Raw genomic sequence first — 11116 nt, 5'->3', positions numbered from 1 at the left:
GCGGGAACAGGGTATTTTTATTTTTTAATTTTTTTTTTTTTTTGCAAGGGGCAAAAAACCCCAAAACTCGAGTTCAAAAAAAAAAAAAACAACTCCCGAGTTCAAACTCAGCTTAAGGTCAAATTCAAGCGACAGCTCGGAGTGTCCACGTGCTGCCGTTTAACATCGAGTACAGACTTTTCCGAGGGCCAAGTTTGGGGTTTTTTTTGTCTGGGTTTTGGTTTGGTTTTTTTTTTTTTTTTGGAAACAAGAAAAAAAAAAAAAAGGCTTATTCCAGTTTTCGAGGCTAGCACGAGGTGTACGGGTTTGCCGGGGCAAACATACACGCGTGAGGGCGGGGGGGCGGGCGCGCGCCCGCCGCAGGGTCCCTTTAGAAGCATTTGCGGTGGACGATGGAGGGGCCGGACTCGTCGTACTCCTGCTTGCTGATCCACATCTGCTGGAAGGTGGAGAGCGAGGCCAGGATGGAGCCGCCGATCCACACCGAGTACTTGCGCTCGGGGGGAGCGATGATCTGTCCCGAGGAGAGAGGAGAGCGTCCGGGAGGAAGGTTAGAGCACGGCTGGTTTGGTCCCTTTTCTCCCCACGCGCTCCCCGTTCGGAGCCCGCAATGATTTTAAAAGAAAAGAAATAAATCAATCTCACCTTGATTTTCATCGTGCTGGGCGCCAGCGCTGTGATCTCCTTCTGCATCCTGTCGGCGATGCCGGGGTACATGGTGGTGCCCCCCGAGAGCACGGTGTTGGCGTACAGGTCCTTCCGGATGTCCACGTCACACTTCATGATGGAGTTGAAGGTGGTTTCGTGGATCCCGCAGGATTCCATGCCTGGGGGGCAGAGCGTGGGTCTGTCAGCACCCACCCGGCGGTCTCACCGGGGTGACGCCGACCCCGCCGCCCCCACCCGCACCTACCCAGGAAGGAAGGTTGGAAAAGGGCCTCCGGACACCGGAACCGCTCGTTGCCGATGGTGATCACCTGCCCGTCGGGCAGCTCGTAGCTCTTCTCCAGGGAAGAGGAAGAGGCGGCGGTGGCCATCTCCTGCTCGAAGTCCAGGGCGACGTAGCAGAGCTTTTCCTTTATGTCACGGACAATTTCCCTTTCGGCTGTGGTGGTGAAGCTGTAGCCTCGTTCTGTCAGGATCTTCATGAGGTAGTCTGTCAGGTCACGGCCAGCCAAGTCCAGGCGCAGGATGGCGTGGGGCAGAGCATAACCCTCGTAGATGGGCACGGTGTGGGTGACACCGTCCCCAGAGTCCATAACAATACCAGTGGTACGACCGGAGGCGTACAGGGACAGCACGGCCTGGATTGCCACGTACATGGCCGGGGTGTTGAAGGTCTCAAACATGATCTGGGAAGAAATAATTTATAAAAGGGAGTGAGAATCAAAAAAAAAAAATCATAAAGCAGTTTGCACTAAGTAATGAGCTGGGTCACTCGCACCCGCGTTAGAACACACATGCTGACATGCAAGAAAAAACTGGTGAAGGGAAAATAAAAAAGCCAAGAACGCAGGCAGAAAACACAAATGAAAGAAACCTGAGGCGTGTCAAGGAAGAAATGCCAGGAGTACAGAACCCTGAAAACGTCGGGAGAAAGAAAAAAAAAAAAACAAAACAAACAAAACACAGAGGTTTAAGATGCTGCCACAAAAGGGAGGTTTGGGTGTAAGATGAGAGCGGAGGGGCGGCCGCCCCGCCCGGGCGAGGGGCAGTTACCTGCGTCATCTTCTCTCTGTTGGCCTTGGGGTTGAGGGGAGCCTCGGTGAGCAGCACGGGGTGCTCCTCGGGAGCCACGCGCAGCTCGTTGTAGAAGGTGTGGTGCCAGATCTTCTCCATGTCGTCCCAGTTGGTGACGATGCCGTGCTCGATCGGGTACTTCAGCGTGAGGATCCCCCTCTTGCTCTGCGCCTCGTCCCCCACGTAGCTGTCCTTCTGCCCCATGCCCACCATGACACCCTGCAAGGCCCGAGCCCGAGTCAGCGCCCGCCCGGCGGCAGCACCGCCCCGGCCCGCCCTTCCCGCCCCTCCCCGCCTCCTACCTGGTGCCGGGGGCGACCGACGATAGACGGGAAAACAGCGCGGGGGGCGTCGTCCCCGGCGAAACCGGCTTTGCACATACCGGAGCCGTTGTCGATGACGAGGGCGGCGATCTCCTCTTCCATGGCGGAGGCTCTGCGGGGAGGCGGCCCCGGGGTCAGACAACGCCGCGCCGGGAGCCCGCCACGGCGGCGCCCGGGCCCGCCCCGCCCCGTTCGAATCGCCCGCGCCGTGACGTCACGCGCCGCCGCCGCCAATCAGGCCGCGTCTCGACGACGGGCGAGACCATCCGCGCGCGGCGCGGGGGGGGGATGACGGGGGGGTGACGGGTGAGTGACGGGGGGTGTCTGACCCCCCCCCTCGCCCCCCCCCCGCCCCGGCGCGGCCCCGCCGCCCCCTCCCCGGGCCCGCGGGAGCAGCGCGGGCCCCGCCCCGCCCGGGGCCGCCGGTGCCGGTACCTGCGGGGGAGGCTGCTCCGGGCGCTGGGGGGACGCTGCCGCCTGTTCCGCTGCCGCCGGCTGAGTGAGACCGTCCCGTTCCCAGCCCCACGCTTTTATACCCAGGGGGCGGCAGCCCCGCCCACCCGGCCGAGAACATCGCCATATATGGAGATCTTTCAGAAACACGCTTTCTCATTGGGTGACGCGCGCGCGGCCACGTGGGGCAGCTGCCGGCCTGCACCCGCCCCGCGGCACCCCGGAACCTGCATGGGGCGAGGGGGGGGGGTGAAAGGGGGGGGCAGCGGCGGCGACCCCCGGCCGTGGCGGGGTGTCCCCCCCCCCCCCCAGCGACCCCCGGCCGCGCCGCCCAGCACCGGCCCCCCGCCCCCCCCCCGCCGCCGCCCGCCCTCCCCGGGGCAGCGCCCGGTTCCCGCCGGCAGCGCGGGGCCCCGCCGGGCCTGGCCCCGCACCCCGAAGGTGGCACCGGGCACCCCCGGTTCACGCTGCCCCCCCCCCGCCCCGGGCAGCACGTGCCCGGGCTCGGGCAGCACGTGCATCCCCCCCCCCCCCCCCGGGCACCTGCCCCCCTCGGGGCTGGGCACCCCCCGCCCCCCCCAGGCACCCCCCGGCCCCGGGATCCTGCGGGGTGTGGGGTGGGCACCGGCCTGGGCACCCCCCGGCTGCGGGCACCCCCCGACAGCACCTGCAGGCAGGCCCTGCCCCCAGTGCGCGCCCTGCGCCCCATAGACAGCACCCTGCGCCCCACAGCACCCTGCGCCCCATAGCATCCTATAGACAGCACCCTGCGCCCCACAGCACCCTATAGACAGCACCCTGTGCCCCACAGCACCCTATAGACAGCACCCTGCGCCCCATAGCATCCTATAGACAGCACCCTGTGCCCCATAGCATCCCATAGACAGCACCCTGTGCCCCACAGCACCCTATAGACAGCACCCTGTGCCCCACAGCACCCTATAGACAGCACCCTGCGCCCCATAGCATCCTATAGACAGCACCCTGCGCCCCACAGCACCCTATAGACAGCACCCTGTGCCCCACAGTGCCCTATAGACAGCACCCTGCGCCCCACAGCACCCTATAGACAGCACCCTGCGCCCCATAGCATCCTATAGACAGCACCCTGCGCCCCACAGCACCCTATAGACAGCACCCTGTGCCCCACAGCACCCTATAGACAGCACCCTGCGCCCCATAGCATCCTATAGACAGCACCCTGTGCCCCATAGCATCCCATAGACAGCACCCTGTGCCCCACAGCACCCTATAGACAGCACCCTGTGCCCCACAGCACCCTATAGACAGCACCCTGCGCCCCATAGCATCCTATAGACAGCACCCTGCGCCCCACAGCACCCTATAGACAGCACCCTGTGCCCCACAGTGCCCTATAGACAGCACCCTGCGCCCCACAGCACCCTATAGACAGCACCCTGCGCCCCATAGCATCCTATAGACAGCACCCTGCGCCCCACAGCACCCTATAGACAGCACCCTGCGCCCCATAGCATCCTATAGACAGCACCCTGTGCCCCACAGCACCCTATAGACAGCACCCTGCGCCCCACAGCACCCTATAGACAGCACCCTGCGCCCCACAGCACCCTATAGACAGCACCCTGTGCCCCACAGCACCCTATAGACAGCACCCTGCACCCCACAGCACCCTATAGACAGCACCCTGCACCCAGCAGTGCCAGTCCACCCCCCACCCTGCACAGCCAGCATCAGGGACCCCAAAAATCTCTGCCTCGGCTCCCGCGCCGCCGCGCACCCGCAGACGGTGCTGCACCCCCCACGGGTGACACCCTGCCTGGGGACGGCGTCCCCCATGGGCACCCACCCGGAGCATCTCCCCGGGGAGAGCCCCACCAGCCTGCTCGGCACCCCAAAAACTCCGGTGGGACCTCCCCTCCCTGGTCCCCACCAGCCTGGGGCCCTCTCTGTGTCTGAGCCCGCCTGTGTCATCGAGGGGTGCCACGGGCTGCGGCCCCCAAACTGCCGCTGGGTGTCATGGGCATGGGGTGCTGGGGACCCCCACACTGTGCCAGAGCCCCCCACACTGTGTCGGGGACCCCTGTGCCACGCCGGGGACCCCCACGCTGTGCCAGAGCCCCCCATGCTTTGCCAGGGGCCTCTGCGCTGTGCTGGTGACCCCCACCTTGTGCCGGGGACCCCCACACTGTGCTGGGGTCCCTCATGCGGGACCCCCCCGTGCTGTGGAGCCCCGTGCCGTGCCAGGGACCCCTGTGCTGTGCCAGAGACCCCCACACCGTCCCGGAGACCCCCGCGCCACGCCGGGTAGCCACGCTCCATGTCAGCTAGCCATGCCCTAGGCCGGTGGCCCCCGCGCTGCGGCGGTTGGGCCCGTGGAGGTGGCGGGTGCCGGCCGTGGCGTCGCCCGTGTCCGTGCCCGGAGCGGGCGGCAGCGGAAGCTCGCCGCCTCCCGAGGGATTCCCGGTCCTGCTCAGGGCTCGGGCCTTGTCCCGGTGCCACCGGCCACCAAGCCCGGGCGGGTGGCCCGGTGGGGTGCTGGCGGCACGGTGACAGCGCCGGGGGTGCCGGGGTGCGGGGCAGGGCGATGCCGGGGCTGGGTGGGCGGCGGAGAGATTGCGGGGGGGTCCCGCACAGCTCCAGGGGTCTCGCGTCCCCCCGACAGCGGCGAAGCGGCCCCGGCCGGTGGCCGAGTGGCCACGGAGGGCTCGGGGCTGGTGGCCGGGTGGGTGCTGGCACCTCGGGCTCGGGGGGGGGGGCTGCGCAGGTGACAGCCCCATCCCGTCACACCCCACCCGGGGGCGCGGGGACCCCGCGGGACCCCCGGCCCGGGCTCCTCGGTGGTGGCAACCCCCTGCCCCTGACTCCAGTGTCCGTGTCCCCCCCCCCGGCCCCATCACGGGCGGGGGGGTCCCGGGGCAGGAGGCACCGGGGGACAAACGCGGCGCTGCGGGGCGAGGCGGGTGCCGGGGGGGTCCCGGGGCGGTGCCGGTGCCGGTGCGGGCGCTTCCTCCTGCCCAAACAAGGCCGCGCCGGTGAGTAAGGGCCGGGCAGGGCCGGGGGGGCCCGGGGGGGCCCCCGCGATGCGGGGCGGGCGCAGGCAGCGCGTCCCGGCCGTATTAGGAGCGGCCGGGCCGGGGGCAGCGGGACGCCCGGCCCCGACACCGCCCCGCGCCGCCGCGGGGACCTTCGGCCGCGGGAGGAGGAGGAGGAGGAGGAGGAGGAGGAGGAAGGCGTGTCCGTGTCCGTGTCCCGTCCCCCGTCCCCCCCCACCTCCCGCCGCCTGTGCGCAGCCTCCGTCGCCGTGGTGACACGCGGTCGCCGTCCCCTCCCGTCGCCGTGGTGACGGCCGGGTGTTGGCGCGGGAGGGGTGATGGGGGGGGGACACCGCCACCCAGCACCCCGATCCCCGGACACTGATCCCCAACCCCACACCCCTGCCCTGCCCCCCTGGGCTGGCTGATCCCCCCCCCAGGACTGGGAACACGCTGGGGGGACTGGGGGCCCCCCCAAACCGGGCAGCCCAGCACCCCCCATCCCTCCCGAGAAGGTTGTTGGATGGAAACCAGGGTGGGGGGCACCCACCCCGGCCCCCTGCCATGCCCAGGCAGGAGTGGGTGTCACGGCTGTGTCAGGTCTCAGCAGCTACCCCCCCACACCCCCCCCCACCGGGTAGGGGGCTGGGAGTGGCGTGGGGAGGGGCCCGGCTGCCCCCAAACCAGGGGGGGTGCAGGGACAGGCTGTGGCTGTGAGCGCAGGGCCCAGGGGGGCCCCCCCCGACGGGAACCTGACCCCCGCTGGGGGGGCTGGGGGGGGGCTGGCACGTATAAATACAGCTCCCGGCTGCTCCGCCGGGCAGGTGCCAGCGTGCGCCCGCCGAGAGCTGGCACTGCCACCCCGCCAGACCCCCGGGGAGCCCACGACCCCCCCCCCCAGCCTCCCCCCTCACTCCCAGCCCCCTGGAGCCACTGCAGGACCCTGACCCACTTATCCCCCCCCCCAGCCCGAAAACCGACCCGTATCCGTTTCGGTGGGGGTCGGTTACGCTGCGCCGGGCAGCGCGGCAGCTCGAGTAACGCAGCGCCTGGGGGGGGCCGTGGCACCCCCCTCCCTGCTGCGGTAAGAGAGAGCCCGGCCATGAAAAAGTCATGAGGCAAACCAATCTCCGGGACCTATTTTCGGGAACAATAACCGGGCGCTGCGCTGACACCGGAGCCGGGGGGCCGGGGGGAAGGCGGCAGCGGGAGCCAGCGCAGCCGGGGCCTCGCCGGTGTGTGCCCGGGCCCGGGCGCGGGGGCTGGCATGGGGGGGTCTGAGCACTTTGGGGGGGGGCACAGGAGGTGGCAGGGCCAGGAGTCAGCGTGGCCTGTCCCCGAGGGCTTGCGGTGGCCGAGGCCTGGGGGGTCCCTGCGGCTGTGTCTGCTCCGGCTGGGGGGGTCCCAGGTGCCTGGAGGAGTGGGGACTGTCCCCCGAACCCCCGTCCCCTGCCCAGGCAGCACTTCCCCACCACTGTCACGAGCTTCAGGCGGCCTCAGCCCTGTGGTGCTGGAGCACCCCCCACCCCGGGTGATGGGAGAGGGGCGTCCTACCTGGGGGTGGGGTGGCCGTGACCCCGATTCACAGCTGCGGGAGGGATTTGGGGCCACGGGACAGATGGAGGCCAAGGGCCCCAAAGCAGGATAAAAGGTTTAAACTAATCAAAATGCCTGGCTAATTGGTAAGGCGCTTAGGGCTGGCCGGGAGGCGGCGCGGCTGGAGGTGACCCGCAGCCGAATCAGAGGGGCCGGTAACCTTAACCCGCCGGGAACGGATACGCCGGCCCGCGCCCGGATCGGGTTCCCCCCCAAGTTTTCCACCCGCGGCTCCGCGGCGGGGAACGGGCGAGAGCCGGGAGCGCGGCGAGGGACGGTGGCGCGGCCGCACGCCCCGGGGAGCTGCTGCGGCGTCTCCTCGCCCGGGGCCTCGGCGATCGCCCCCGCCGCAGGTTACGGCCGCCCCCGTTGCTCGCCGCAATCTGGCTGGACTCTGTAATCCTACCTGCGGCTAATTAACGGCGCTGCGGCCCCCCGGCCCACCCCCAGCACCCCCCCGCCTCCCGCTGTGCCGCGCCGTGCCCGGCTGTGCCCAACCGCCCCGCCAGGACCAGTGCGGCAGCGGCGCCGGGGCAGCGCGGACGTCCCCGTGGGCGCAGCCGCCGCGACGCCCGGGTTCGGCAGGGCCGGGGAGCCCCCGCCGGCCCCCCGGGGGCCACCCCGCGCCGGCGGAAGATGCCAACGAATGGGATCCACCAGGTCCTGAAGATCCAGTTTGGGTTGATCAACTGCGAGAGCCGGTACCTGACGGCGGAGAGCTTCGGCTACAAGGTGAACGCCTCGGCGCCCAGCCTGAAGCGCAAACAGATCTGGACGCTGGAGCAGGATGAAGCCGACAGCTCCGTCGTCTTCCTCAAGAGCCACCTGGGCCGGTACCTGGGTGCCGATAAAGACGGGAAAGTGCGGTGCGAGGCCGAGCAGCCGGGCCGGGACGAACGGTTCAGCATCATCACGCAGTCGGACGGGCGCTGGGCGCTGCAGTCGGCCCCGCACCGGCGGTTCTTCGGCGGGCGGGAGGATCAGCTCTCCTGCTTCGCCCCCAGCGTGACGGAGGGCGAGCTCTGGACCGTGCACTTGGCCATGCACCCCCAGGCCAACCTGCTGAGCGTCAGCCGCCGCCGCTACGCCCACCTCAGCGCCCACGAGGATGAAATCGCCACCGACAGCAACCTGCCGTGGGGGGTGGACGCCCTCATCACCCTCTGCTTCCAGGACAAGAAGTACAGCCTGCGCACGGCCGACGAGCGGTACCTGCGCTGCGACGGCACGCTGGTGCCCGAGCCCGGCGCCCGCACCGGCTACACCCTCGAGTTCAAGGCCGGCAAGTTGGCTTTCAAGGACTGCGACGGCAAATATCTGGCGCCCACCGGGCCCACCGGCACCCTCAAATCCGGCCGCAGCTCCAAGCCGGGCAAAGATGAACTCTTCGACTTGGAGGAGAGTCACCCCCAGGTGGTCTTCACGGCGGCCAACGGCAGATACGTCTCCATCCGGCAGGGTAAGGGCTGCCTGCACCCCCTGCCTGCGCCCTGCACCCCCTGCCTGCGCCCTGCACCCCCTGCCTGCGCCCCGCTGCCTGCACCCTGCACTCCCTGCCTGCACCCTGCACCCCCTGCCTGCGCCCCGCTGCCTGCACCCTGCACTCCCTGCCTGCACCCTGCACCCCCTGCCTGCGCCCCGCTGCCTGCACCCTGCACTCCCTGCCTGCACCCCCTGCCTGCGCCCTGCACCCCCTGCCTGCACCCCCTGCCTGCACCCTGCCCGCCCCAAGGGGATCCCGCGGGGCTCGACTCAGCTGAACGCACCCGCAGCCATGGGAGCGCCCCTGGCCCCCCCTCCCCATCACGGGAGACCCTACAACAACAACGAGGGGGAGGCTGTGACCAGGGGCCGGGGGGGGAGCAGTGGGGGGGGTGCGGGGCTCTGGGGAGGTGGACGGGGGGGGGTGTGTGTGTGCACACGTGTGTGTGCAGGGCTCTGGGGGTGTGTGTGCGTGTGTGTAGGGCTCCATGGGGGTGTGTGTGCATACACACGTGTGCATGAGCAGGGCTCCGTGTAGGTGTGTGTGTGGGGGGTGTGTGTACGTGCGCAGGGCTTGGTGTGGGTGTGCAGGGGTGTGTGTACACACGTGTGTGTGAGCAGGGCTTCTCCTGCGTGTGTGCAGGGCTCCGTGGGTGTGTGCAGGGAAGTGTGAATGTGTACACACGTGTGTGCGCAGGGCTCCGGGCGGTGCCATTTGAGCGCGGATGGTTGTGCCAGGACGGCGCTGTATGTGCACGGCCACACGTGTGCAAGCTCCTCCCAGCACGGCCTGTGCACAAGCGTGTGACTGTGATTGTGCACACACGCGTGCGAGCTCCGTGCAGCCATGGGGTACATCGGGTGCGTGTGTGTCCCCCTCAGCCACGTGTGTGCCGTCCCCTGGCCCGCGGCTGAGCCCGGCAGCTCCGGGCGGGCAGGGGCAGGCAGGGGCAGGCAGGGGCAGGCAGGGGCAGGCAGGGGCAGGCAGGGGCAGGCAGGGGCAGGCAGGGGCAGAGCCCTGCCTGCGCCAGAGCCACACGGGGGGCTGGGTGGCACCTCCAGAGCCCCAACGGGGGGTCCCCGCCGCACGGAGCGGCTCAGGGCCGCGCTATAAATAAGGGGTTTGTGCGCAGCGGCCACAATCTGATTAACCAGCCCAATTAGGACACTCGCTGGCAGGAAGATTTACTGGGGGGGGAAGCACAACCCACGGCTCATCGGTGCACGTGGCCGGTGCCACCGGCCGCTCCCGCAGGCGTCAACGTCTCGGCAAACCAGGACGAGGAGCTGAACCATGAGACCTTCCAGCTGCAGATCGACCGCGACACCAACAAGTGCAGCCTCCACACCAACACCGGCAGCTACTGGACCCTCGTGGCCCACGGGGGCATCCAGGCCGTGGCCACCGAAGTGTGAGTGGGGTCGCGCGGCGGAATTGGGGGGGGTGGCGGGGGGTTTGGAGGGGGACACGCGCACACACACAGACGTGGCTCACGGTCTCCCTCCGCCGCCAGCGCTGCCAACACCATGTTCGACATCGAGTGGCGGGGGCGGCGGGTGGCCCTGCGGGCCAGCAACGGCCGCTACGTCTGCACCAAGAGGAACGGGCAGCTGGCGGCCGTCAGCGACGCCGTGGGTAAGTGCCGGGGGCAGGCGGGGGGGGGGGGGGGTGTCCCCGCTGTCGTCCCCCCGCGCCCCGGGGTGCTCAGGGCTGGGATCCCGCGCAGGGGAGGATGAGGAGTTCACTCTGAAGCTGATCAACCGCCCGATGCTGGTGCTGCGGGGCGAGCACGGCTTCGTCTGCTACCACCGCGGCTCCAACCTGCTCGACTCCAACCGCTCCGTCTACGACGTCTTCCACATCAGCTTCAGCGACGGCGCCTACCAGATCCAAGGTGGGCAACGGGACGGGGCGGGGGGGGGCTACCGGTGTTTTGGGGCTCGGCTAGACCCCGCTGATGGCCCCCGGGGCCTCTCCGCAGGCCAAGGGGGCAAGTTTTGGTACGTGGCGAGCAGCGGGTCGGTGTGCAGCGACGGGGACCTCTCCGAGGATTTTTTCTTCGAGTTCCGGGAGCGGGGCCGCGTGGCCATCAAAGGGAAGAACGGCCGGTACCTGCGCGGGGACCCGGCGGGCACCCTGCGCGCCGACAGCGAGTCCGTGCTGCGGGCCACGCTCTGGGAGTACTGACCCACCTGGCACTGGCCCCCCCGGCCCCCGAGCCAGCCCCCCCCAGCTCAGGCTGGCCGCGGGCACGAGCCGGGCCCCGGGCGGAGGGTGGCGGCGGAGCCGGAGGTGGCACTTGTGTCCCCAACCTCCCCCCACCCTCGACTCACAGCATTAAAGTCACTCTGGATGACGCCACCTTTTCCTTCCCCTCCCGCCGCGCCCAGCAACCCCCAAACCGCCCCCCCCCCCCAAATCGGGAAAGGGCTGATCCTGGCAATTCGGGGGTGGGGGGACCCCCGGGGGCGCTGCAGGGGACGGGGGTCCGGTAAAACCAACCTGCT

At 69.1% G+C, this 11116-nt stretch overlaps 2 protein-coding genes across 4 annotated transcripts in view; one reads left to right on the top strand and one right to left on the bottom strand.

Annotated features, from left to right (window-relative positions):
* The window catches only part of ACTG1 (actin gamma 1), a 3144-nt gene extending 577 nt beyond the window's left edge, over positions 1-2567 (bottom strand). The window contains exons 1-6 of one of the 2 annotated variants that reach the window (XM_074921660.1): positions 2499-2567; positions 2043-2175; positions 1720-1959; positions 914-1352; positions 646-827; positions 1-514 (exon numbers count right to left, since the gene is read on the bottom strand). The exon at positions 1-514 is cut by the window's left edge and continues 577 nt beyond it. In XM_074921660.1, coding sequence (XP_074777761.1) covers positions 371-514; positions 646-827; positions 914-1352; positions 1720-1959; positions 2043-2165 — 1128 coding nt within the window. In that variant the 5' untranslated portion in view covers positions 2166-2175; positions 2499-2567 and the 3' untranslated portion in view covers positions 1-370. Of the gene's footprint in view, positions 515-645; positions 828-913; positions 1353-1540; positions 1581-1719; positions 1960-2042; positions 2176-2498 lie in introns of those variants that run through there. The other variant, XM_074921661.1, reaches the window with a different exon arrangement.
* Positions 2568-7262: 4695 nt separating this feature from the next.
* Positions 7263-10965, top strand: FSCN2 (fascin actin-bundling protein 2, retinal). 2 transcript variants are annotated; one of them, XM_074922260.1, is made up of 5 exons: positions 7263-8585; positions 9864-10020; positions 10123-10301; positions 10336-10503; positions 10591-10965. In XM_074922260.1, the coding sequence occupies exons 1-5, from the start codon at positions 7763-7765 to the stop codon at positions 10794-10796; spliced, it is 1533 nt and encodes a 510-aa protein (XP_074778361.1). In that variant the 5' UTR covers positions 7263-7762; the 3' UTR covers positions 10797-10965. The 2 variants fall into 2 exon arrangements, with proteins under 2 accessions (XP_074778361.1, XP_074778362.1); XM_074922261.1 differs by having other exon boundaries at positions 7269-8585; positions 10123-10244.
* The last annotated feature ends 151 nt before the right edge of the window (positions 10966-11116 follow it).

The sequence above is a fragment of the Athene noctua genome, chromosome 18 (genome assembly GCF_965140245.1).
Source record: "Athene noctua chromosome 18, bAthNoc1.hap1.1, whole genome shotgun sequence".
In the NCBI taxonomy this organism is placed as follows: Eukaryota; Metazoa; Chordata; class Aves; order Strigiformes; family Strigidae; genus Athene; species Athene noctua.
Note: the sequence above shows the minus strand (reverse complement) of the source record. Positions and strands in the feature narration are given on the sequence as shown.